The following is a 25,330-nucleotide window of genomic DNA, read 5'->3' as shown; positions in this document are numbered from 1 at the left end:
CCCACGGGTCTCCTGGTGTCATTGGTGGGATAAGAGCACTGAGAACAGAGAATGGCAGCTCCGCTGAGGGTGTGACAGAGGCGTCTGGCCAGGTCAAAGAGTCGGGGAGGACTTGGCAGACAGAATGTTTGGACTGAGATCTGAGGTATAGCCAGGTAAACAGGAGAGGAAGGGCATTCCAAAGAGAACGAACAGTATGTGCAAAAGAGGAGACTGGCACATTGTGGAGGAGTGATGAACACGATAATTCCAGACAGTTTTAAGTGCAGTGAGGAACCTGCAACAGGGCATTTGGTGGAGGCTGAAGACGATGGTTCTTAATTTTTGTGACGATGGTGACATGCACTAGAGCAAAGGCACCAGGGATGAAGAATAATGGGTGGGTCTGAGATATATCTGGAAGGTTACATTTGTACACAGACAAGCCCCCAGCACAGGATGCGGCCCAGGAAGGTGCTCGGTAAATGGTACTGGGTATCTTGATGACGTCACCTCTTCCATAGGGCCGCTCAGGAGCAGATGGGGCTCGGGGCCTCCCAGGGGATACAGGACCAAAGGTAGGTGATGGGGCCAGGACTGGGACTCAGAGGGACTGTCAGGGTCGAGGATTCAAGGCTCAGCTGGTGTCTCTGTGTGCAGGGTGATCGAGGTTTTGATGGCCTCCCAGGGCTGCCTGGTGAGAAGGGTCAAAGGGTGAGTGTGTGAGGCCCCTCTCCCACGTGCAATCCCCTCCCAATATTCATGACGACCCCCTTGCCTCCAGCATCAGAGCCTCCATCCCTGCGTCTCTGTCCTCACCCCGTGTGCCCCATCTCCTTTCCTGGGGGGCTGGTCTCCACCCCCACCTTTCCACTCTGAACTCCCCTCCGTTCCCCACTCCAGGGTGACTTTGGCCATGTGGGGCAGCCGGGCCCCCCAGGAGAGGATGGTGCGAAGGTAAGTTTGGAAGAGACTTAGGGGATGGTTTGGAAGCTAGAAAGCGAAAATGAGAGTCAGAGTGGAGTAGATCATTTAGGAGACGGGGTGACGGATGAGAGTCTGCACTTGGGGGTCAGGAGGGCCCAGTGGGGCTCAAAAAGGCAGACTGGGAGCTGGGAACTAGTGCTGGAGTTAGGAGGTGAGACTCAGGGTTGCAGACCTGGGATTGGGGTAGAGAACCTGAATCGAATTATGTGTGCTCACTCGGCTGGATCCTGCTGCACCCTTTGATTCTGAGTTCCCTGGAAGGGGCCGCCCCAATGAGGAAGGTGGTTCTTTGAGGGCTGCACGTCTCCCCTAACCAGGTGATGACACTTTCCCACAGGGAGCAGAGGGACCTCCGGGGCCCACTGGCCAGGCTGGGGAGCCAGTGAGTATCAGGGACCCCCAGACCCCTTGCCTGGCACAGGGGAGAGAGTCAGGGCCCATGGGGCTGGGCTAATGCTCCTACTTCCTTGCAGGGTCCCCGAGGACTGATCGGCCCCAGAGGCTCCCCCGGCCCCCTGGGACGGCCGGTGAGAATGTCATCCTCTATGCATACCCCTCTATGTCATACCCCTGCCTGTCCTTTTCTAGCCTTTCTCTCCTCTGCATGTCATTTCCGTTGCCTGGTTTCTCTGCCCACCTCTCAGTGTCTCAGATGCAGGCTCCTGTACGTGTGTCTGTTCTGGTCTCACACCCTGTCCTCCCCCAGGGTGTAGTTGGAATTGACGGTGCTCCAGGTGCCAAAGGAAATGTGGTATGTGGTCTCCCTTCTGACCCTTGACCCATGACCCTCCACGTTCTTGTCCACTCCCATGTCTCCCATTTCAACTTTGCTGACACCTCAACACCAGATCCCTTTCAGTTTCATGGAACCCTCACTTTGTCCCCAGGGTCCTCCAGGAGAACCAGGGCCCCCAGGACAGCAGGGAAATCCTGGATCCCAGGTTTGAGCTGTCTTTCCCAATAATGCGGGGTGGCGGTGGCCAGCCAAGGTCACAGACCACTCCCAGCCTCCCCAAACTCGGCGCTCACTGCCTCCTTATCATGCCATCCTTTGCCTTCTTTTTTATACCCTCAGGGAATCCCTGGCCCCCAGGGACCCATTGGCACTCCTGGGGAGAAGGTGAGTGACAGCTCTACCTCCCCCTCCCCCCATGTCTTCTCCCTTCGACTCTGTCTGCAGGGAAAGCTACCCCTCAGGGCCCTTTTTGTTAGCTCTGGATAGTGATAAATTGCAATGTTCCCTAAACAAGTCCAGAGTGTCCTTGTTGTCTTAAAAGTCCTAAAAGTGTCATTGTTGGGGAAAGTTTGGTTGTGAGAAATAGAAACCCACCAAAGCTAGACTACATAACGGGATATTGTCAAGATACAGGGGGACCCACAGCAGCCATCATAGCAAGCATTACCAAGATTCAAGGGCCAGGAAACCCCTTCCTCTGAGGTCCTGTGGTGTCATCTTTGTTTCTCTGCACGTGTTCCCTATCTCCCCTGGCAGACAGGCTTCTTTTTGCACATATCTTCATCTGTCCTCACCCCCAACTTCTATTTCTACACACTGTTGTCCCATTTTGTCACCATCTCAGTCCCCAGCTCCTTATGACCTTATAGTTTCTTTACCCCAAACCATGTGATCATAGTTTCTATAAGGTAAGTTGTCCCTTACCTCAAACTTTCAGAAGAGAATCTGATTGACTTAGCTGGGCCAAGGGGCCCGTCTCTGGACCTGTCAACTGTTTGCAGGACATATGGGGTCGCCTCATGCCTGCCTAGATCCACCCCTCTTCAGATGGAGCTATGGGTGGGAGGCCCCCCCCCCCCAAATTTCTCTCGCACTGTTTTTACAACCCTTGTTTCAACCTTCCCAGAAGTGGAAGACTTCTGAGACTCAGAGAGGAGAAGGGCTTGGCCGGAGTGACACAGCAAGTCTGGGCAGAGCTGGGCATAGATTTTCTGGCCACTGGGAGTGACTTCTTCTCTAACCTTCTCTCGCTGCGTATCTGAGTAGGGCTGGTCCTGGTGGAATGCCAGGCTCTGAGATCCTCTCTCTCCCCCTACTGTTCATCATCTTTCAGGGTCCCCCAGGAAACCCAGGAATTCCAGGCCTCCCAGGATCTGATGGCCCTCCGGTGAGAACTGGGAGCTGGAAGGAGGAGGAAGAAAAAGGAGGAGGCTTGGGAATTTGGATGGTCAAATCCGGGTCTCTGACAAGTTTGAATGGTTTTTTCCCAGGGCCACCCAGGCCATGAAGGCCCCACGGGAGAGAAAGGGATCCAGGTGAGTGACCTGTAGAGAGCCTGGGTTGGGGATGAGGGTTGGTACTCGGGGACTAATGAGGGTATTGAGAACATGGAGGAGGAAGGACAGGATGGCGCTGATCTTATCTCCATCTCAGGGTCCACCAGGGTCAGCAGGCCCTCCGGGCTATCCTGGACCTCGGGGTGTAAAGGTAGGTGATGCGTGGGGCCTGCAGGTGAGGATGATTCATCAGCATTGGCTTCGGGGACCAGCTCCATCAGAAACATCTGCATGTGGGATGAGAGGAATCAGTCTGCCAGGCAAAGGATAATGGGAGCGGGGTTTGGGTCTGAGTGACCATATATAGAAATGTGTGTGTTACTTTGGAGCCAAACAGCCAAAGGGCAGCATTACAGCATAGCTGTCACCTTGTAGTTGAGGACAGTTAAGCCATTAGAGGCTGCACCCATGTCACCGTAAGCACACACGCCACATTCAAGTACAGGTCAGCACATGTAGTCAAGTAGATGCTCATGTTTTAATTCAAGCCCAGAGCCACATGACCTACAAGCACAGTGATGGTGGGAGAAGCTGCAAGCTGTACTGTGGCTAAATAGAGGTGCACTGTTGACCAAGGGCAGGGACATTGGAATTCACATCTATGTGGTAGCTGAGTCGAGTTACGTTGTAGCCAAGTACAGGTATGTCCAAGACCTGTGGTCTAGGAACCGAGTTTGGTAGCAGCCAAGAGCTGATTCATCACATTTTTACATTGTATATCCAAGGAGATGGCTATATTGTAGCCGGCCACAGAGTCCTGTGGCTGTCCAAACTCAGGGTTACATTGTAGCCACGCAGAGTTAGATATAGTTGAAGCCTATGTTGTAGCTGAGTCTGCGTACATTGTAGCCAAGGTCAGAGCATCTGTGTAGCCAAGCTCAGTTATGTTGTGGTCAAGTGAATTGCCCTGTGGCCAGAGACAGTCATGCTATTGTCAAAAACACACAGCTATATTGTATCCAGGTGCAATTTATTGTAGTCGCTGAGCTCATTTACATTGTGCCTCCCTGTGGCTGCAAACAGTCCCGCTGTTGTCAAAACACACAGTTATACTGTATCCAAGTACAATTTCCTCGTAGTTGCCAAGCTCAGTTACGTTGTAGCCAAGAACAGCTCTCCTCTCTGCCCAAGCCCAGAGTTTTGTGCAAGCAGCATCTGGGCTTGCATGGAGCATCTTGCTGTAGCCAAGCACAGACTCGCCTTGTTGCCAGGCACAGAGTCGCATTGTAGCCAGTACAATGGGGAACATTCCTTTGCCTTTAGAGTGAGTCTCGGGCCTGGAATGTTCATCCTCTTTCTCCTGCCAGAAGGAACTGTGGACACAGTGTCCCTGGGAGATGGGAATCAATTACTGGGAAATTTGGCCTTCCCTGCACACCCCCACACAGCTGACCTTGGGAGACTGCCAGTGGGAAGCGGGGGGAGGGGCAGCCTCTTGTACATCCCATTAACAGGCTTTGGAGAAAGATCATTTCCTCTGAGGCTGCCCCCCCATCCTGTCCAACATCCTCTTGGGACTGTCCTGGCTGGTTTGGGGCAGGAGACTGAGTTTGGGGCCCTTCATAAGAGGAGGAGGGATTGGAGAGCTTTTTTACTTTTCAGGGTACCTCTGGCAACCGGGGCCTCCAGGGGGAGAAAGGAGAGAAGGTGAGAAGGAAGGAGCTTCCTGGGGAGGGGAGCCATAATAACACGGCTCTGGCTGTGTCCCTTTCCTGAAACCCTGACCTCTGAACTCTGCACTCTCTCCCACCCAGGGGGAGGATGGCTTCCCAGGCGTCAAGGGTGATGGAGGGCTTAAAGGCGATCGGGTAAGACGATCCCCAGGTGAAGTGTTGGTGGGTCTGGGGGACTTGGGGAGATGGGGAGGAGGTGAGCTGGGGCTAAGATGGGGTGCTGGGAGGAGCAGGGATGACAGGGGACTGATATCAGGGCATCTTCTTTCTATTCCAGGGGCAACCCGGACCCCCAGGTCCCCGAGGAGAGGATGGTCCTGAAGGGATGAAGGGGCAGGAGGGGCTGGCTGGCGAGGAGGGGCCCCCAGGCTCGGCTGGGGAAAAGGTGAATGGACCTTTGTCACCCCCTCCAGCTTCCCAACCTTCAGTGTGGGTGTTCCTGAGGCTCTTTGCCTCTGCCCTCTGCTCTTTAACCTCTGACCTCGGGAGAATGCTACCATCTTTAATTCCTCAGCTCGGCGTTACAGAGCGATTCCGTGCACATTATCTTATTTTTCTCCCCATAACCACCACATGCAATAGGCATTTCTCTCCCCATTTTACAGACAAAGGAACAGATTTGGAATGGTTGAATGACCCGCCCAAGGACATGTCCCCAGCAGGCAGCAACCAGGACTTGAACCCATGTGTCCCTGAATCCCATCCTGCTGCCCCTGCCACCATGCTCCAGCCATCCTGCCCTTTCTCTCTGACCTCCTGGTTGCAGTTTCTGACCTTTGTCCCATAATGTCTCTGTAGGGCAAGCTTGGGGTGCCGGGCCTCCCGGGTTACCCAGGACGTCCAGGCCCTAAGGTAAGAAGCTGGGGGGCTGGGGTTGGGCAAGGGCAGGGTTCAGAGACTGGTTAACATCTGGGGGTCCAGGCTGTGGTCTGGGGGGTGAGTTGTCTACCCCATGGGTCATTGAGAGACAATGTAAGATGTGGGTTTGGCATCAGACAGACTTGGGTTCAAATACCCACCCCTTAGCTGCTATGTGACTTTGGCCAAGTCTCTCTCTTTTTTTTTTTTTTAAAGATTTTATTTTTTTCCTTTTTCTCCCCAAAGCCCCCTGGTACATAGTTGTATATTCTTTGTTGTGGGTCCTTCTAGTTGTGGCATGTGGGACACTGCCTCAACGTGCTTTGATGAGCAGTGCCATGTCCGCGCCCAGGATTCGAACCAACGAAACACTGGGCCGCCTGCAGCGGAGCGCGCAAACTTAACCACTCGGCCACGGGGCCAGCCCCTGGCCAAGTCTCTTGAGCCCATTTGCTCAGCTGCAAAATAGAGATATCAGTAGTATTTACCTCATCAATTTGATTATAATAACATTGGTGATTTTGATAATGAAACTGTAGGATCCTTCTTATTTGGAATGAATGACGGTTCCAACAAAGTCAGTAAGGAGGAGAATCATAAAAAATCCATGTCTTACATATCTTGAATTAATTATAACGTAATAAAATGTACTTATATAAAAATGTACATTCGTCTGCCAATGCTTTGATGAATGAGGCTACAGTTTAGACATGTCTGTCTCCCTAAACCATACCCACATTACATCACTGACGATTTATAGTTTTTATTTATATAAAGCAGAGCAGAAACTCAAAGACACTTGGGAAGAAATCTGAGTGCAGAATCGTTCCAGAGTTCCACAGTTTTGCCGTCTAATTTGACGGTGATTTTTTTTACTGACTTCCCTTTATACAGAGTCTTTTCCATTTAACTTAGATTGGATAGACATCGCTGTTTTCCTTCCTACGTCTCATCAGTTTTTGTCAACTTTCATTAAGTCACACGGCTCCAATAGCAAGGGCAACTGCCATAAACAGGTTTGGAAAGAGACTCAACCATAGCTAAGAATAGAACTCACCGGGTGGGAGAAGTTCAAGGGCGTTAGAGGGAGGCCTCCCAGCCAAGACCTGACAGCGTGTCTTGGGCATCGAGCAATGTGTTCCGGGAGGCGTGCTGTGTTGGTTAAGTCGAGGTCGGTGTCTCGGTCAGCTCAGGCTGCTCTAACAAAAATGCCTTAGACGGGTGGACAGCAGAAATTTATTTCTCACAGTTCTGGAGGCAGGAAGTCTGAGATCAGAGTGCCAGCATGGTTGGGTTCTGATAAGGGCTCTCTTCCTGGTTTATAGAGAGCAGGGCAGGGAGAGAGAGAGAGAGAGAGAGAGAGAGAGAGAGAGAGAGAGAGAGAGAGAGATAGGCTCCTCCTCTTCTGACAAGGGCACTGGTCCCATTCATGAGGGCTCCATCATCATGACCTACTTGCCTCCCAAGGGCTCCACCTAAGATTAGGGCTTAAATATATGAATTTTCTGGGGACATTCAGTCCATGGCAGTCAGTTATAATCTCCATAAATAACAATGATGGCTCACATTTCTTGAGCAATTACTATGTGCCAAAGACCACGTAAAAACACTTTTTACACATTATCTTATTTAATCCTTACCAAAACCTTGTGAGGGAGGTATTGTTGTTATCCGCAGGCCACAAACAACGAGACTGATCCTCAGAGGGGTTAAGCCATTTGTCCAGGGCCACACAGCTAGCCCAGTGGTGGATTTGGGATTCAAAACACAGTGAGACATGGGAGGGGATATCAGAGCCTGTGATGTCTTCCCCAGGTGGAGGGAGAATGCCTCCAGGAAGGGCAGGACAGCATGGACTGGAGTCAGTTAGTTAACAAATACTGAGTGAGCACCCACCATGTGCCAGGCAGTGGGGAATAAGTGCTATGTCTTACTGGGGAGTACAGACATTGAATAAGTAAGCAAGTGAACAAAGTCATTTCCACACAATATTATTTGTATTGAAAACAAAATAAGATAATGTGGTAGACGGAGGGTGACTTGGCAGATGTGGTCATCAAGATGGTGGAAGAAGGCCTCTCTAAGGAGTGACATCATAATGAGATCTAAATGATGAGGAGTAGCTGGCTCTGTGGGGACCTGCTAGAAGAACATTTTAGGCAAAGGAAGAGCCAGTGCAAAGGCCCTGAGGCAGGAATGTACTGCTGTCCTCAAGGAACATTGAGAAGACCAATGTGGTTGGAGTGGAGTGAGCAGATGGGGAGAGTCAGGGGACAGGAGGGCAGAGGGCTGCCCTGGAGGAGGCTGGGGCTGGGGGAACCAAAGAAGCTTCTGGACTCAGTGGCCTGGAAAGGCCTGTAGGGATGGGGTGGCTGAATGGGATGAGGGGCCAACTTTGCCCACCACCCACTCCTCACCCCATCTCTTCTCTCTGATTCTCTCCACTCAGGGATCTATCGGCTTTCCTGGGCCCCTGGGACCATTAGGAGAGAAAGGGAAGCGGGTGAGTCGTGATCTAGGGATCAGGGGAGAGGGGACGGCTTGCGTGAGTGGAACAGCGTGTGTGCTGTGCGTGACGGGGGGTGGGCCCCTGGGTGGCTGTGTCTGTGCCTGGAAGCACTTGTGTGCACACGTATCCCCATGTGCAATGCAGGGCACATGCAAGTGACCCCACGTGGCATACGGTGCAGGTGTCTGTGCTCATGTGTGTGGTGGGCATTCGTGTGTTTCTCGCTACAGATCAGATGGGGTCTGCGGGCTGCAGCCTGTGGGCCTGTGACTGGGTGAACGAGGGCATGAGCCTGAGTGTACATTGTGTGACTGTGGGCATACATGTGTGCAAGGGTCATGTACACGTGTGTGAAAGGATATGGATATACACACATAGGTGTGTACTTCTGTGCACACTGAGTGTGTATGCACACATGCATTGTCTTGTTATGTGTGCACTGCAGCTGTGTAAATGGACACTGTGTAAACACACGAGTGTATGTATACTGATGTGTTTATCAGGACCATGTCCTCTCATGAATCCGTGTGTGTGTGTGTTTACATTGGGTGCACGTGTGTACAAGGGACATATTACATGAGGAGTTCAGCGTGTCAACTGAGGCTGTGGATCGCCCAAAACATGCCATGATGGCACATGTCATGTGTGCATGCCATGCAGCTGTGATAAATAGGCATCTGTGTGGGGGAACATGCTTGTAGGTGTGGAGCATATAGGTGCAATCATACATGTCATTGGGTGTCTGATCTTTGCACGGTTGTGTGTGTCTAAGTTATATTTATACGTGTGTGTGAATGAAAGGCTTGTGCATAAATGTGTGGCAGACATCCTTCTACATCTGTGACTGCATGCATTTGTGTGTCTGTGTCCTGTCTTTTCACCATAACTCTTCTGCTTTCCCCTCACCCGATTTACCTCCCAGGGGAAAGCGGGACAGCCAGGCCTGGAAGGAGAGCGGGGGCCACCAGTAAGAAAATGGGGAGCTCTCCCCACCCCACTGGCCCTTAGGGGGCAGAGCTGGAAGAAGAGTTTGTGGAGAGGTTGTGAGGGGGCAGGAAAGACGGTTTGGATTATGTTGGTGTCCCTGGTGGGGCGAGAGGGGGTCACAGAGGGAGGGCAGGGACCAAAGGATTCAGTCTTATCTCTCAGGCTCCCCCATCCTCTCACTTCTAATCTTTGCTTCTTTCTATTCAGGGGTCCAGAGGAGAGAGGGGACAACCGGGTGCCACGGGGCAGCCAGGCCCCAAGGTATGGGGTGGGCATGATCAGGACCCCAGGCAGACCCTCTAGCCCAGGCTCACCAAGTCCTCCTCAGCTGAGTTTATTCTGCAGCCTGAGTCTCATTCATTCTGTCCTAGGGTGACGTGGGCCAGGACGGGGCCCCTGGGATCCCTGGAGAAAAGGTGTGTGCATATGTTTGTGTGTGTGATTCTGGGTGGGAGGCAAGCCCCGCAGGCAGGCCGACATTATGACACAGAATGTGGAAAGAGCGCAGCCTCTGAATGTCAGAGAGCCGTGAGTTCAAGTCCTAACTCTGCCACTCATCTGCTGTGTCATCTTGGGCAAGTCACTTAACCTCCCTGTGCGTCAATGTACTGCTCTACAAGATGGGGATAACCACAGTCCCTACCCCAAGGGCTGCAGTGGTGAATGAAACGCCTTACTGTGTGCAGAGGGCTCAGTCTCATGCCCGGCATGCAGAAAGGGCTCACTATGTGTTAGTTCTTGTTGTCATGACATGGGGCTCGGGGTGGCCAGGCAGGAAGGATGAGGTGATGACTTCTGGTTCCATTTCAGGGCCTCCTGGGTCTGCAAGGTCCTCCTGGGTTCCCTGGGCCGAAGGGTCCCCCTGTGAGTGAGCTCACTCTGATTGGGGGGCGGGTGGGAGGGGGACCCAGGGAGTGAGGAGGCCCATTATTTGTGTAACTCTCTCTCAACTCGTCCTGCAGGGCCCCCAGGGGAAAGACGGGAGACCTGGGCACCCTGGACAGAGAGGAGAATTGGTGAGCGACCCCTTGACCTCTGACCCCTGACCCCATTCGGCTCTCTGCTTCTTCCCCCTACATGACACCCCCTTTTTAATTTTTCTCCCCAGGGCTTCCAAGGTCAGACAGGCCCACCTGGACCAGCTGGTGTCGTGGGTCCTCAGGTCAGAGTGGACCCCACAAGTTTCCCCAGTTTTGCACCAGTTATGGGGTACTTAAAGAGGGGAAGCGGATCTCAGAATGACCCCACCCTCGGTTTCCTCTGTTCAAGATGAGCCTTCTTCCTCTCCAGGGAAAGACGGGAGATGCGGGGCCTCTGGGCGAGAGGGGGCCCCCGGGCCCCCCTGGACCTCCCGGCGAACAAGGTCTTCCGGGCCTGGAGGGCAGAGAGGGGGCCAAGGTGAGACCCTTCCCCGGGGGAGATCTCGGTTAGTGGCCCCAAAGGTCCCTCAACAGCCCGCTGTCCCCTCAAGGCTCAGAATCAGCCCCGTGGGGGAGGGGGCCCAGACTCACAGACTGGGGGGGACACACCCCTTCTCTGGACCCTGACCTGCCTCCTCTGCACTCCCACAGGGGGACCTGGGGCCACCAGGACCCCTCGGGAAGGAAGGGACACCGGGGCCCAGGGGCTTTCCTGGACCCCAAGGAGCCCGCGGGGACCCAGTGAGTATCTTTGGGGCTCCTCCTGCATGTGCCTGGCTGGGCTGTGAAGTGGAGAAGGAAAGGAGGGGCTCAGTAGTGGTGACATCCTGGATGGGAGGAACTGTGAAAGTAAAGGGACCCCAGGAGACAGACCCCTAAACCTCAGTGCTCAGGAAGGGGGTGGGAACTGTGAGCACCCCAGATTGAGGATAGGACCTGGGGGCACCCTTGAGGGGGCTTTTGACTGTGGCTCGTCTCCTCCCTCAGGGACCTACTGGCTTGAAGGGTGACAAAGGCCCCCCGGGCCCTGTTGGGGCCAACGTAAGTGTAACCCCTTCTGCTGGGTGGGGGGCAGGGTGGGGGGGCCTTGGGGCCTCTGGGGAGCTGGGCAGTGTCGTGATTAAGTCCACTATTTGGGGAGTCAGACAGGCCTGGGGCACATCCAGCTCTGCCACGCACTGGCCGGGCCGTCCTGTCGCTCCTAGACCCTCAGTTTCCTCGTCTGTGACATGGCCCCATCACAGAGATTGTCATAAATCTCAGTGAGATGACCCGTCTGACACATAACTTACCTGCACGCCAGACGTCAACATATGAAAACCTCCTTTCTCCTGGAGCTTGTGTTCTGGTCCAGGAGACAAGATCAGCCCGGATGAATGCCGCAAAGCAAAATAGCACAGAGAGTGGGGAGTTTGGGGAAGAGCAGCTGAAATTGACTGGTCAGGGAGGGCCTCCTGAGAAGGTGACGTTTGAGCTGAGACCTGAGGTGGTGAGGGAGGAGCTCCGTGGATGTCTGGGGAAGAGCATTGTAGGCAGAGGGAACAGCCAGTGCAAAGGCCCTGAGGCTGGACCGTATGTGGTGTGATGGAGAAACAACAAGGAGGGCTGTGTGGCTGGAGGGGAGTGAGCGAGGCGGAGAGAGGGCCGTGTGGGCTGCCAGGAGGACTTCTCCTTTCCTCTGAAGGAGATGGGAGCCATGGAGGGCTGTGGGCAGAGGAGGGCCATGCCCTGACTTGACATGTGTGTGGCCACTGTGTGGGGAATAGATTGGATATGTGCTAGGAACCACCTAACTCCATGCCTGGCGGCTTGAAAAGTCTCCATACATGAGAACTACTGCTATTTCTATTTTCCCTGACCCCTCACCCCTGTTTTCAGGGCTCCCCTGGGGAACGCGGCCCTGTGGGCCCAGCAGGAGGCATTGGGCTTCCTGGCCAAAGCGGAGGCCAGGGCCCTGTTGGCCCCGCAGGCGAGAAGGGGTCCCCGGTAAGTGCCTGCCCACCCCACTCCTCAGGCATCCTTGGGACCCACTCCTGCTCTGCCCCCTGATGTCCCCCTGCCACTTCTCCCTCAGGGCGAACGTGGCCCCCCTGGCCCCACCGGCAAAGATGGGATCCCAGGGCCCCTGGGGCTTCGGGGGCCTCCTGGAGCTGCTGGTCCTTCTGGCGAGGAAGGGGACAAGGTGAGAGAGAGCTCATGGAGGGGGGGTGTGGGGGAGGATGAGGTGGGAGAGGCCAGGTCCTCCGCATCCTGTTTCCTCTGCAGGGAGAAGTGGGCGCCCCAGGTCACAAAGGAAGCAAGGGCGATAAGGGGGATGCGGTGAGTGGGGGACCCAGGGAGGGGGTGGCCCTTGGGGAGGGGAGGGGGATGTGGAGGATGGGTGGGGGAGGCCGCAGAGCTGCCTGCCTTCCTGAGCCCCATCTTGACACCAGCGAGCAACAGAAGCCACTCAAGCTACCTGGAATGAAGGGGCCAACCGCAGACAGAGTCGCTGCGGCCCCAGGAGACGGGGGAGGGCGCCAAGGCATCCGGTCCCAGTTTCCCTCCAGGACGTCATCTGCAGCGTCCAGCTTCAGTGGGCCAGCGTCGTCCTGGGTGCTGGTGGGACTTCCGGGGGACCGCTTAGGATGGACGCTGTGTCTGACCCATCAGCTGGTGGCTAGTAGGACAGGGTGGGGGGGATGCAGCTGTCACCTCCTGGTGGGGCGAGTGCACAGGGGGGCAGTGATTATCTTCAGTGCCCCCCAATCATGAACTTCAGGAGTTTTTTTGACTCTGTTCCCTCCCCCAGGGCCCTCCTGGACCGACAGGTATACGGGGCCCTCCGGGACACCCAGGTGCCCCGGTGAGTGCTTCTGGCTTTGTGATCGTCCCCTGGAGCCCTGATGGGAAGGGCCAGTGTCCTCCACTGGAACTCAAGCCCAAATTCAACCCCAGCCCTGACCTCCCCCTGCGTGCCGACACCCAACGCAAGCTCACCCTGGAATCCGACTCAGTCCCAACCTGAACCCCAACCTGAACCCCATCACAGCCCCCATCTCAGTCCCAGATCAATCCTTATCTTCCAGTCCCACATTGGCCGGACCCTGACCCAGTCCTACCCTCGACCCCAACCCTGACCCTCCCGCAACTTAATCCCAGCCCTAACCCCAACCCTGAACCTCGATCCTGACCTTGGCCCTGAGCCAACCTTTAACCCTTGAGCCCGACCCTAACTGTGCCCACCCCGTCCGTCTCCCAGGGAGCAGATGGGGCTCAGGGCCGGCGGGGACCCCCGGGGCTCTTTGGGCAGAAAGGAGATGATGGAGTGAGAGGTTTCGTGGGACTGATCGGCCCCCCTGGTCTGCAGGTGGGTGTCTGAGTTTGGGGGTTCGGTCTCTGGTTCCCCCCGCCCTGTGCCCCAATCTTGCTTCTTTGTTCCGCAGGGGCTGCCGGGCCCTCCTGGAGAAAAAGGGGAAGTCGGAGACGTAGGGTCCATGGTATGGACAACGGGGAAGGGGGTAGGGGCAGGATGGAGGTGGCCGTTAGACGGATGGGGGGGGTCACAGGGCACATTGTCGCTTTAAGGATCATCCAGGTCACCAGCATCACAGGTGGTGTATGTGGTTACTGGCGCCTTGGGGGGGGGGGCCATGGGGTCACTGGATGCTATTCTGACCATCCCTCAGGGTCCCCATGGAGCTCCAGGCCCTCGGGGTCCCCATGGCCCCAGCGGAGTGGAGGTGAGGACTCTGGGGGGGCCCAGGACGCCTCGGAGGTGGGACACCCGTTTCCCAAGAGGAGGCTGTTGGGGTCCCAGGGTCCCACCTCCATCCCTTGCTGTCTTCCCAGGGTCCTCCAGGCCTGCCTGGGGGAGTTGGGCAGCCGGGCGCTGTGGGCGAGAAGGTGAGAGAGAGGGCAGCAGGGGCTGCACGGGGTGGGCGAGGCACAACCAGTCCTGCTTGGGCGTGGCTGTTCTGGGGAGCCCCTCCCTGTCTTTCAGGAGGGGACCCATCCCTACTCTGACTTTGCCTCCTGCAGGGTGAGCCAGGGGAGGCTGGAGACCCAGGACCCCCAGGGACCCCCGGCATCCCCGTGAGTGATTGTATCCTGTGGCCCGCCACCCATCTCAGGGAACCCCTGACCCCTGGACATCTCGGGCCACCTTTACCTCTCGACAGTCTTAGGGCAGTCCTAGTCCCATTGATCCAGGGCATCCCTGATTGTCTCCATGACAGAGCCCTGGAAGGTCTCAGATAGGGCTGCTACGTACAGCTCCCAAGGTTGTACACTGCACAACTGTGCAGGGCTGAGGGGACAGGCTGTGGCTCAGATCTAAACCTCGAGCCCTGGCTTGGGGATGAGCTGCCCCAGAGGGGCCCCTTTTCCTTTTTATTTATTTATTTATTTATTTATTTTTATTGAGTTAATGATAGGTTACAATCTTGTGAAATTTCAGTTGTACATTAATGTTTGTCAGTTGTGTTCTAGGTGCACCACTTCACCCTTTGTGGCCACTCCCCACCCCACCTTTCCCCTGGTAGCCACTAATCTGTTCTCTTAGTCCACATTTTTAAATTCCTCATATGAGTGGAGTCATACAGAGATTATCCTTCTCTAACTGGCTTATTTCACTTAACATAATTCAAGAGGGGCCCCTTTTCTAATTCACTCCAGGGTGGCACATGGACTAGACCAAACTTGCCCATGACCTCTGGGCAACTGGACCATCCTGACCGCTAACTCCTGTAGGTCTTAGATCCCTCTGACCTCTGAACTTTGGGCAGTCTAGGCTGCTCTGATCCCTGACCCTGGGAAAGTCCCAGACCACCCAGATTCCTAAATCCAGGTCTGCTAACCCTTGGCTCCTGGAAAGTCCAGGCTACTCTGACCTCTGACCTCTGTTTCTGCAAAGGGGCCCAAAGGAGAAGTGGGTGAAAAGGGGGACTCAGGCCCATCTGGGGCTGCTGGACCCCCAGGCAAGAAGGGCCCCCCCGGAGAGGATGGAGCCAAAGGGAACGTGGTGAGTCCTGGGGGAGGTTGAGGCAGAGGTGGGGAAGGGGCATTTGTATCTCCTCAAACCTGTCCCACAACTTCTAGCCAGGGGTCTCCTGCCCCATGCGCTGATTCTACAAGCAACCCAGAACATGGCTGAATGAATGAATGAAGGAATGAATGAATGATTGACTGAATGAATGAACACAGAAATACAGCGGTTACATGTCATAGGATGGGGGCAACTGGTTTCCACGCTGAATCATTCCAGCCATGCTGGGAAGGCCGAGGTTGAGACTGATGCTGGTCAGGGTCAGAGTTGACGTTGGATTTGGGGTCAGGCGGGGACTGAGACCCTCCCGCCATAGCGGTGGGGCTCGGGGCGGTCTGGGTTGGGGGGCAGGGAGGAGCTTCAGAGTCTGTGGGACCTTGATTTTGCTGGGTCCAGAGCTGAGAGGCTGAAATGAGATGATGCTGGAACATTCCTAGCTCCCTGATTCAGACATGTGCTTATCCACCCTTCTGCGTTCTAGGGCCCCACAGGGCTCCCTGGAGATCTGGGACCCCCCGGAGACCCTGGAGTTTCGGTGGGTGTGAGCCCTTCTTCCCCTATCCCCAAGCCTGGCATGTTCCCTAATTCTGTCCCCATCTCCCCACGCCCCCCAGACCTGGGCAAGGTCAGTGGAGCAAACAACCTTCACTCCCCACGCAGCCTCACCCCCCAATTCTCACATGTCCCCATGATGCCTCCTGACTCTGTCTCCCCGACCCCACAGGGTCTAGATGGCTCCCCAGGGGAGAAGGGAGACCCTGGTGATGTCGGGGGACCGGTGAGTGGGGGAAGTGGTGATCTGGTGCTGGGAGAGGTTGGGGCTGGTGAGTGGGTGAACTGGGGGGCTGAGGGGGTGGGTCACTGAGACACCCCGGGCTCCTGTGGATGCTCTGCCTCGCCTCTCTGGGGCGTCACTGTGAACATGCTCATCTTGAGGGAGGAGGCGGAGACTGCTGGGGCTCGGGGATGTTCGGGGAGGGCTGTCTTTGGATCAGAGGCATCCTGAAAGGCGGGCTGCTAACCAACGTCAGCTAATGCCATCCCGGTGCTGTCATGATCTGCACAGGGTCCGCCTGGCGCTTCCGGGGAACCTGGCCCCCCTGGGCCCCCTGGTAAGAGGGTGAGTGATGACCTGCCTCCTGTGAGCCCTGGCTTCAGCCTGGTCCCACTCTCCCCACAGGCCTCCACTCCCCCCTATGGGCCCCCACTCCCCCCATGGGTCCCCACTCACCAGCAGAGGCCCCCTCACACTGTTTCCCTCCTCAGGGTCCTTCGGGCCGCATGGGTCGAGAAGGCAGAGAAGGAGAGAAAGGTGCCAAGGTGAGTCTCCTCACCCAGGGAGGGTCCCTGCCCTGACCCCTTGCCAACAGTTGGGCCACCAGAATGGGGAGGGGGCCTGTGACCACCACAGGCACCCCAGTTCCCTCCCCTTCATGATGGCTCCTGGTTGGGGTTGCGAAGCAGGTGCTCCCTGACTCTCTCTGCCCCTCCTTTGCCCTGTCCTTTACAGGGGGAGCTGGGTCCTGATGGGCCCCCAGGGAGGACCGGCCCAGCGGGGGCTCGAGGGCCCCCTGGGCGTGTGGGGCCCGAGGGTCTTCCAGGGATCCCCGGCCCTGTGGTGAGTGGGGTGGGGATAGAGCTGGGGTGGGGGTGCTCCCACCCTGTCATTGCTCATCACCATCCGGACGAGTTGGCCCTGGCGGGGGGGCGGGGGCGCCCACACTGGGTTCTGGCAGAGTGCAGCCCCTCTGTGTTCTGCTTCGTCTTAGGGTGAGCCAGGCCTCCTGGGACCTCCTGGACAGATAGGCCCCCCCGGCCCCCTGGTAAGAGACTCTTTTGTCCCTGAGGGCCTGGCACTGACAACCGCCCTGGGCTCCAGTGACTATCTAGTGACCATGGGTGCTGAGGGTGCAGGCTGCCTCCTCGTGACTGTGCATCTGACACTCCACCCTGACCGTCCACACTAACCATCTCTTCGGACCACTCATCCTGATGGTCTACACGGGCCACCCACACCGACCTCCATCTTGATTGTCTACACTGACCACCCACACTGACCCTCCATCCTAGTGGTCTACATTGATCCACTCTGATCTTGACCACTGACCATTCATAGTGGCTGGACTCCAACCAGCCCTTCCTGCATCTCTCGTCATCCCTTCCCTTTCTTGATCACCCCCGTGGCCACATCCTTGGTCATTCCCATTTGCAGTCTGGGTAATTTCCCATCTGGCCATCCTCCCATCACTACATGGACCTTGAGATTTCAGGGTTGAGACCCACCGACTGACCCTCGCTCTCCTTCCAGGGGCCCTCTGGCCTCCCAGGGCTGAAGGGAGACGCTGGCCTCAAGGGCGAAAAGGTAGGGGCACCTCCTTCCATGACCCCCCTCCCCAATCCACCTCCCCCTCCTCCCCCTTACCTCCCTCCCTGGCCAGAGGGCTGGGAGCCTGGGGTCCCCTCTGCTCCCAAACTCGCCACCCCACGGCTCTAGGAGACAAGTCTCTCAGCAGCCGCTCTTCTTCCCCAACACGTGCCTCTGTGTCCCCCAGGGCCACATCGGATTAATCGGCCTCATTGGCCCCCCTGGCGAGGCTGGTGAGAAGGGGGATCGGGGGCTGCCAGGCGTGCAGGGTCCCCCTGGCTCCAAGGGAGAAGCTGTGAGTGTGTGTCCTGCCCTGAGTGGGAAGAATGTGTTTCATGGAGAGGGTGGGTGGGGAGCCAGAAAATGGGACTCATCTGAAGACGTGTGTGTGGGGCTTTGGGGAGCCAGGGTCTGGGGAAAATGGGGGGCTCTAGCTGGGGACTTGCAGGCTTGAGGCTGTGTGTCTGGGGTTTGGGGTCTTGTTTCGAGGGGACTAGAGGCTTGTCTGGGGGATGTGTCTGGACCATAGGATGAACTCCAGCCGTCATGACCCTGATGTCCTTTCTCCAGGGTCCCCCTGGTCCCATGGGCTCTCTGGGCCACCCTGGGCCTCCAGGTGTGGCGGTGAGTATGAGGGGTGTGTGGGGTGGGGTCACCTTGGGGGGCCAGGCCAGGAATCCAGCTCTCCCTGTCTCTACCCCACAGGGTCCTCTGGGACAGAAGGGCTCAAAGGGGTCCCCGGTGAGTACCTGCTCTTCCCCAGGCTCCCACATCCCAGCTCCCCACCCCCCTCCACTTCACCAGAACCCTCAATGCCTTCGCATTCATTTGTCTATTTATTCATTCGATCATGCATTCAACAAATATTTGTTCAACACCCACCGTGTATTTCACCAAATCTAAGATGCCATCAATTGTAAGAGGCACCGTTATTTTGTAAACTGCTATAAAAGAAAATAATTCTGCCAAGTAAACTATGACTTGCCAAAGATGTTGAGATGCTGATTTCAGAGATGTTGAAGTATGGAAACAAAGTATGAGCTTTATGCTTGTTGCTGAAAATTGTGTGCGTGTGTGTGTGTGTGTGTGTTGGCGGAAAGGGGTCCATAGACAGTGTTCACCCCCAAGTGACTTCTCCCTACAGGGATCCCTTGGTCCCCGTGGAGACACTGGACCCCCAGGCCCCCCCGGCCCCCCGGTGAGTCCCCAGGGACTGTGTTGGCGTGTTCCCCCTGGGTCCCCCAGTGCCCAGAACTGGGAGGGGCACACAGCAGTCTTCAGGGGATGTAGGTGGGGAGGGAGGTGCCTCGAAAGTTGTGTGTGGGGGGGTTTGGGGGACCTCCATGGGGGCTCTGACCAGGTCTTGTCTCCGCTCTGTCCCCACCCCATCTCTCTCTCCCTGTCTCTCTCTCCATCTCTTGCATCTCTCTGGGCCTTTCTCTGTCTCTGTTTATCTTAATTACTGTTCCACTGCTTTTTCTCTCTCTCTCCCTCTGCTTTCTTTGCCTGACCTTGCGGTTTTGTCTCTTTCATAATCCTACCACTTTGGCCTCTCCCCTTCTCTGAGACTTCATGTCTCTCTCCTTCCTGTGTGTCTCTGTCCCTGCCTGTATCTCTCCCTCCCCTTTCTCGTCTCCCCTGACTACTGTGTCTCTCCGTCTCCCATGTCTCTCTTTCTCATCTCTGCCTGTCTCTCTTGCTATCTCTTCCTCCCCCATCTCCACTCCCCTCCGCACCTCTGCTCAGGGGCCCTCTGCGGATCTGCACGGGCTGCGCCGTCGCCGGCGCTCGCTTTCGGGCCTGGGGGCCCCGGAAGGCGGCCTGGAGGAGGTGCTGGCCTCGCTCACGTCCCTGAGCTTGGAGCTGGAGCAGCTGCGGCGGCCCCCGGGCACAGCCGAGCGCCCGGGGCTCGTGTGCAGCGAGCTGCGCCGCAACCACCCGCACCTGCCGGATGGTGAGGTCCGGGCCCTTGGCGGGGGGGGGGGGGGGGGGGGGGGGGGGGGGGGGGGGGGGAGGCGTCGGGTCCCGGCCCGCTCACCGCCCCCCTGGCTCTGCGGCAGGGGAATACTGGATCGACCCCAACCAGGGCTGTGCCGGGGACGCGCTCAGGGTTTTCTGCAACTTCACGGCGGGAGGGGAGACCTGTCTTTCCCCGGACAAGAAGTTTGAGATGGTGAGTCCCCAGCAGGGTCTTCGGGAGGGGCAGGGGCTCTGCAAAGCGGCTCCTTGGCACCGCGCCTCCCCGCCCCCTGCCCCACGTCAGGCTTTGGGACCTGATCTTTCCTTCCACCAGCACTTATTGAGCACCTACTGTATGCCAAGTCCTGTGAAATGCTGGGGCTACAGCAAAGAATCAAAACCAAAAAAAGATCTCTCTGTTTTTGTGGAGCTCACCTCCTAAAGGGCAAGACAGACAAGAAAATCTGGGAAAGAAATCCACAATGGTGGCGAAGCTCTATATAGTGCTGTGTGTGCCAGGCCTGTTCTGAGCACTCAGCTGCATTAACTTACTGAGTCCCAACCACCCGATGTGGCAGTTCTGTCGTCATCCCTCAGATAGGGAAACTGAGGCACAGAGCAGTGACGAGATTACCCAAGGCAGTCTGACTCCAGAGTCCCAGCCCTTCACCACCCTGCCCTCTCACAGGCCCCAGGGACTCACTGCCCTCCAGGCTGAGTGCTGGGAGGGGAGACCATCTGGTCCCCAGAAATCCCAGGGTTCTCCATCAGGGAGCCGAACAGCCTCCCACACCACATGCCAGGCTTAGCAGTGAAGGGTAGAGGGGAGCATCGCTGGTTCAGGACTCTGACTGTCTGGGTTGGAATCAGGATCTGTCACCTCAGCCTTTTTTTTTTTTTAGTTTAGAAGAAATGCCCCAGAACGGAGAACCAAGTTCTTCTTCTTCTTCTTCTTTTTTTTGGTGAGGAAGATTGGCCCTGAGCTAACATTTGTTGCCAATCTTCCTTTTCTTTTTTTTTTTTCCCTCCCCAAAGCCCCAGTACATAGCTGCATACTCTAGTTGTAGGTCATTCTAGTTCTTCTACGTGGGACCCTGCCACAGCATGGCTTGATGAGCAGTGTGTAGGTCCGCACCTGGGATCTGAACCCGTGAACGCAGGGTCCCCCAAAGCAGACCACGTGAACTTAACCGCTATGCCACCGGGCGGCCCTATTTGTTATAATTTTTGGTCGGAGCCCTGGCTTAGCGGAAGCTCAGGCCCCGCAGTGGACAGAAGTTTAGACAAGTTCAGATCCCCCGACTTATGGGGTCTCCAGGGCAGGACTTGCTTCCTAAACAGTTGCCGACACCGAAGGCCTGTTCTTCTCTCACCGGCCCCGCTTCCTCTCGCCCAGAGAGTGGCAGCAGAGGGGAATGAGAATGTTCTAGATCTGGGTTCCCCAGACGCACAACCTGAGATGAGAACTGAGGGCAAGTTGTTTATTTAGGGTGTGATCCCATGAGGCTCCAGAAGGGGAGGGGAAGTGAGAGGAGCCGGGGAGGCAGCCAGGATGGAGTGTGATAGTAAAATGTCACCATGGGGGGAGGGGGTGGCCTGGTGGTGCAGTGGTTAAGTTTGCACGCTCTGCTTTGGCAGCCTGAGGTTCACAGGTCCAGATCCCAGGTGTGGACCTACACACCACTCATCAGCCATGCTGTGGTGGCACCCCACATGCAAAATAGAGGAAGATGGGCATACATGTTAGCTCAGGGCCAATCTTCCTCACCAAAAAACCTCAAACCAAAAAAAAAAAAAAAAAAACACACACAACAAAAAAATCACCATGGGGTGCCTGAGGCTGAGTTCCATCCGGGGACTTTTGGGTGACCGTGGAGCAGGTGCCCGAGTTGTCCCACTGGGAGCAGAGGGAGCCGGGGTGTTTATCCACCAGCTCTTGTCGGTCATTGGCTGAGGCTGCCTCCCACGGCAGGGCCTTCCGGCGCCTTGGGGCTGCCCCATGCCCCGGCCAGGTCCACTCTGCTGGCAGAGGACAGCCCGAGAGTCCCAGATATTTAACATCCTTCAGTGTGTGGGGAGGGAAATGCAGAAAGGACACAGTGGGCGCCTGAGGCGTCTGCCACACTGACCCCCACTTCCTCTCCCAGGTGAAACTGGCCTCCTGGTCCAAGGAGAAGCCGGGGAACTGGTACAGCACGTTCCGTCGAGGGAAGAAGGTGAGCTGCCAGAGGCCGGGTGGGCGATGGCATGCCAATTGGTGGGACCCGTGCGTGGGGAGTGGGAGGAGGGGCTCTGAGGGGTGAGAGGAACAGGACAGACTTGCCTCTGCCTTTGTGGGGTTCGCAGGCTGGGGCAAGAGGGCGGCCGGGGCAGCATCGGCTGTGCGGTGGGGGAAGCCCAGGGCGGGGTGGAAATCCAGAGGCAGTGCTGGAAGGACCTGCAGGCTTCCTGGTAGAAGTCACAGTTCAGCCAGGCCTAAAGAATGAGTAGGGTTAGCAAGTTAGGGAGGACAAAGAAAAGTGTTCCAGGCAGAAGGAATAGCATATGCAAAGGCCCAGAGTCAAAAGAGGGCCTGGTGAATCTAAAGAAGAAAAAGGCTACTTGTTCTGCTCTAGAGAGTGTCGGGGGGAATGTGGTAGAAGAGGCTGGGGAGGTGGGTGAGGGCTAGGGCCACCTCCCCAGAAAGACCTGTGGGCAATAGGGAGCCATGGAATGTGTTTAAGTGAGGAAAGGATCAAATCTTTGTGTTAGAAAATTGCCTCTGGGGCTGGCGTGGCAGGGTGGACCAGAGGCTGGGAGACCCAGGAGGAGACAGATGTGTTGGTCCAGGAAAGTGAGGAGGGGGTGTGGGCTGGAGCTGATGGAGTGGAGGGCATGGCTTGGAACAACATCTAAGAGGTCAAGTCAATAGGACCTGGTGATGGGTTAGATGGAGGGGCGGTAGATGAGGGTGCCGCCCACGTTCCTGGCTTGGGGGCTGGTGTCTGGTGAGATGCTGAGATATGTAAATGAGAGGAAGAGCAGGTGTGAGGGGTGGGGGGATATTGGGTTCGGGTTTGGGTTAATTTATATAACATACACGTATAAGCTAAGGACTGAGAACATAGAAGCCAATGAAACCCAGTTCCCGACTTCACACAGCCGGTATTCGACTGGGCGAGGGAGATGATAAGCAAGGAAACAAAGCTATAATACAGTGTGAGGGGGTGTCTGTGGGTTCCCCCAAAACAGACCCTGAGACGGAGACTCAATTGTAGTTTATCTGGGAGGTGATTCCAGAATTCAATCGGGGAACATGGAAATGATACAGAGAAGAGAAGGAAGCCAAAAAAGGATGCCTTACCAAGATAGTCATCTCATATATTTTATTTAACCCAATATATCCTAAATATTGCTGTATCAACGTAAAGATTGCTGAGGCATTTAAAATTTTTTCATATGAGTTCTTCAGAGTCTGGTGCATATTCTATTTTTACGGCACGTCGTAATTTGGGTCCTAAATTTCATGGGAAATACTTGATCCATATTTTCATAAAACCTGCCACTGAAGAAGTGGATTCATATACTCAAGTTGTTTCAGACCTAAGTTTTCTGATAACTGGACTGAGGCTCAGTTATTAGTTATGAATTAAATAAAAGTAAAAAACATTTAAATTAAATAATTACCTAAAAATTTAAAGTGAGACAATTAAATAAAGTAAGAAAAAAACTTTCTCAGCTTTATCGGCCACATTTCAAGTGCTCAGGAGCCAGTCACACGTGCCTCGGGGCTCACAGAACCAGGGATGGCAGGATGGCTGGGGGGCTGCCCCAAGGATGGGGTCCTGGCGGACGTGGCGGGTCTGTGGATGGATAGGATGCTGGGAGGTGGGTTCCTCAGAGAAGGGAGAGGTGAGCCGGGTGCCCTCGCTTTCTGCTTTATCCCACCCCCAGTTCTCCTATGTGGACGCCGATGGGTCCCCGGTAAGCGTAGTACAGCTGACCTTCTTGAAACTGCTGAGCGCCACCGCCCGCCAGAGCTTCACCTACTCCTGCCAGAACTCGGCCGCCTGGCTGGACGAAGCCGCAGGCGACTACGGCCGCTCCCTCCGCTTCCTCGGAGCCAACGGGGAGGAGCTGTCCTTCAACCAGACGGCAGCAGCCACCATCACCGTCCCCTATGATGGCTGCCGGGTAAGGGGGGTGATGGGGCTGGCCAGAGCGAGGAGGGGAGGCCTCAGCTGCCCTCCCCTAACTCCCCATCCGTGTCTTCCCGTGGTCAGCTCCGCAAGGGACAGACGAGGACCCTCTTGGAGTTCACCTCTTCCCGTGTGGGGTTTCTGCCCCTGTGGGACGTGGCGGCCACCGACTTTGGCCAGACGAACCAGAAGTTTGGGTTTGAGCTGGGCCCCGTCTGCTTTAGCAGCTGAGAACGTTGCGGGTGGGAGGGACAATGAGGGAGCCCCAGAGGGGGCGCATTTGGTGCTGAGGCTTTGAAGCCACCATATTTATCATCTCCTGTGACTGTGAAGCCAGAGGAGAGTCTACTCATCGCGGCCAAGCAATATGCCTTCTCCATTCCAGGGGGCCGGGGGCTGGACTCTCCTGGCCCATGGGTCCAGCCTCCCCCCGCCGCACCCCAGCTGGCACAACTGTAGTCTGGCTTTTTCTCCGCTCCACGCCCGCCCAGCCCTAACTCCCGACCCCTGGTTCTCCATGCAATGAACTCCTAACTCAGAGCTGAATGCCCCCCATGCCTGCCTCCCCCTCCTCAGTCAGTGCCCTCAACGCCTTTTGGTGCTCCCCTTCCCAATAGTTAAGCACTGGACGCCTCCTGATCCCAGACTGGGACGCCTTCACTCATTCCTGTTTTCAGGTGGGTTCACAGAGAAGGAACTGAAGTCAGACTACAGAGGGAAGTGGGACTTCCCTGGACTGAGCTGTGTGCTCTTTCGGCTGCCTCAGCCCAGCTCTGAATACTGCGCCCCCAAATCTCCCCCAACACACCTTGCCATGCCAGGTGGTTTGAGGACCAAGACAGTGGGGGTGAATCAGGATCCTAATGGTGCTGCCCTATTTATACCTGGCTCTGTATTAAAAGGAGAGTCCCCTCTATTGTGTATTTAATCCGCTTCCTCCTTAGGGAAGGCTGGGGTATGATGAGAGAGATTCTAGCATGATCCCCACCCCTCCGGGGCCGTAGGGCATAGTTGGCATCTCAAGGGTGAGAATAAACCTGTGAACTGTGTCTGCGTGTCTGTCTTTCATCTGGTGCTGGCTGTCTCTCTCTTAGGGCCTAGCTCTTGTCCCACCCGAGGTAGCTGCCACCACCTGTCTTAATTAATCGTGTCTTTTGGTGGAAGTGGCTGTGTGAGTGGGGAACCCAATTATAATAGGACTCACTGGAGGTGATGGGTCTGTTTATCAACTCAGGCCCCCAGAGGAAAAGTTGAAAATACCCAGATCTCTAAGAGAGCGAATCTTAAACGTTCTTACCACAAAAAAGAAATGGTAATGATGTGACGTGATGCAGGTGTTAGCTGGCACTATGGTGGTCATCGTTTTGCAATATATAAGTGTATCAAATCATCATGTTGTGGACCTTAAACTTACACAATGTTATGTGTCAATTACACCTCAATAAAGCTGGAAAAAAATGGTGAACCTATTAGGAAGGCATCAAGCTTAAAAAGAAAACAGCCAGATCTCCAAGTTGACCTTGATCCGTCCTGGAATACTGGCTGAGCTGAGGGATGTGTCAAGAGATGGGTTAATGATGGGACCCGTCGATGTGGA

The 25,330-nt window shown here is 55.7% G+C and overlaps 1 protein-coding gene across 1 annotated transcript in view; it reads left to right on the top strand.

Annotated features, from left to right (window-relative positions):
- COL5A3 (collagen type V alpha 3 chain) overlaps nt 1-24,782 on the top strand; it is a 36,526-nt gene extending 11,744 nt beyond the window's left edge. Inside the window, exons 17-67 of the mRNA XM_044752298.2 lie at nt 504-557; nt 640-693; nt 883-936; nt 1,304-1,348; nt 1,440-1,493; nt 1,673-1,717; nt 1,854-1,907; nt 2,042-2,086; nt 3,036-3,089; nt 3,193-3,237; nt 3,356-3,409; nt 4,861-4,905; nt 5,013-5,066; nt 5,209-5,316; nt 5,730-5,783; nt 8,239-8,292; nt 9,221-9,265; nt 9,493-9,546; nt 9,657-9,701; nt 10,096-10,149; nt 10,248-10,301; nt 10,394-10,447; nt 10,576-10,683; nt 10,857-10,946; nt 11,193-11,246; nt 12,084-12,191; nt 12,280-12,387; nt 12,471-12,524; nt 12,997-13,050; nt 13,447-13,554; nt 13,631-13,684; nt 13,874-13,927; nt 14,037-14,090; nt 14,226-14,279; nt 15,100-15,207; nt 15,713-15,766; nt 15,956-16,009; nt 16,298-16,351; nt 16,498-16,551; nt 16,742-16,849; nt 17,001-17,054; nt 17,540-17,593; nt 17,784-17,891; nt 18,167-18,220; nt 18,302-18,337; nt 18,741-18,794; nt 19,343-19,550; nt 19,657-19,769; nt 21,703-21,771; nt 23,489-23,728; nt 23,818-24,782. Of these exons, the coding sequence (XP_044608233.1) occupies nt 504-557; nt 640-693; nt 883-936; nt 1,304-1,348; nt 1,440-1,493; nt 1,673-1,717; nt 1,854-1,907; nt 2,042-2,086; nt 3,036-3,089; nt 3,193-3,237; nt 3,356-3,409; nt 4,861-4,905; nt 5,013-5,066; nt 5,209-5,316; nt 5,730-5,783; nt 8,239-8,292; nt 9,221-9,265; nt 9,493-9,546; nt 9,657-9,701; nt 10,096-10,149; nt 10,248-10,301; nt 10,394-10,447; nt 10,576-10,683; nt 10,857-10,946; nt 11,193-11,246; nt 12,084-12,191; nt 12,280-12,387; nt 12,471-12,524; nt 12,997-13,050; nt 13,447-13,554; nt 13,631-13,684; nt 13,874-13,927; nt 14,037-14,090; nt 14,226-14,279; nt 15,100-15,207; nt 15,713-15,766; nt 15,956-16,009; nt 16,298-16,351; nt 16,498-16,551; nt 16,742-16,849; nt 17,001-17,054; nt 17,540-17,593; nt 17,784-17,891; nt 18,167-18,220; nt 18,302-18,337; nt 18,741-18,794; nt 19,343-19,550; nt 19,657-19,769; nt 21,703-21,771; nt 23,489-23,728; nt 23,818-23,964 (3,648 nt within the window). The 3' untranslated portion in view covers nt 23,965-24,782. The remainder of the gene's footprint in view (nt 1-503; nt 558-639; nt 694-882; nt 937-1,303; nt 1,349-1,439; nt 1,494-1,672; nt 1,718-1,853; nt 1,908-2,041; nt 2,087-3,035; nt 3,090-3,192; nt 3,238-3,355; nt 3,410-4,860; nt 4,906-5,012; nt 5,067-5,208; nt 5,317-5,729; nt 5,784-8,238; nt 8,293-9,220; nt 9,266-9,492; nt 9,547-9,656; nt 9,702-10,095; nt 10,150-10,247; nt 10,302-10,393; nt 10,448-10,575; nt 10,684-10,856; nt 10,947-11,192; nt 11,247-12,083; nt 12,192-12,279; nt 12,388-12,470; nt 12,525-12,996; nt 13,051-13,446; nt 13,555-13,630; nt 13,685-13,873; nt 13,928-14,036; nt 14,091-14,225; nt 14,280-15,099; nt 15,208-15,712; nt 15,767-15,955; nt 16,010-16,297; nt 16,352-16,497; nt 16,552-16,741; nt 16,850-17,000; nt 17,055-17,539; nt 17,594-17,783; nt 17,892-18,166; nt 18,221-18,301; nt 18,338-18,740; nt 18,795-19,342; nt 19,551-19,656; nt 19,770-21,702; nt 21,772-23,488; nt 23,729-23,817) is intronic.
- The last annotated feature ends 548 nt before the right edge of the window (nt 24,783-25,330 follow it).

This window comes from Equus asinus, chromosome 20 (genome assembly GCF_041296235.1).
Source record: "Equus asinus isolate D_3611 breed Donkey chromosome 20, EquAss-T2T_v2, whole genome shotgun sequence".
Classification (NCBI taxonomy): Eukaryota; Metazoa; Chordata; class Mammalia; order Perissodactyla; family Equidae; genus Equus; species Equus asinus.
Note: the sequence above shows the minus strand (reverse complement) of the source record. Positions and strands in the feature narration are given on the sequence as shown.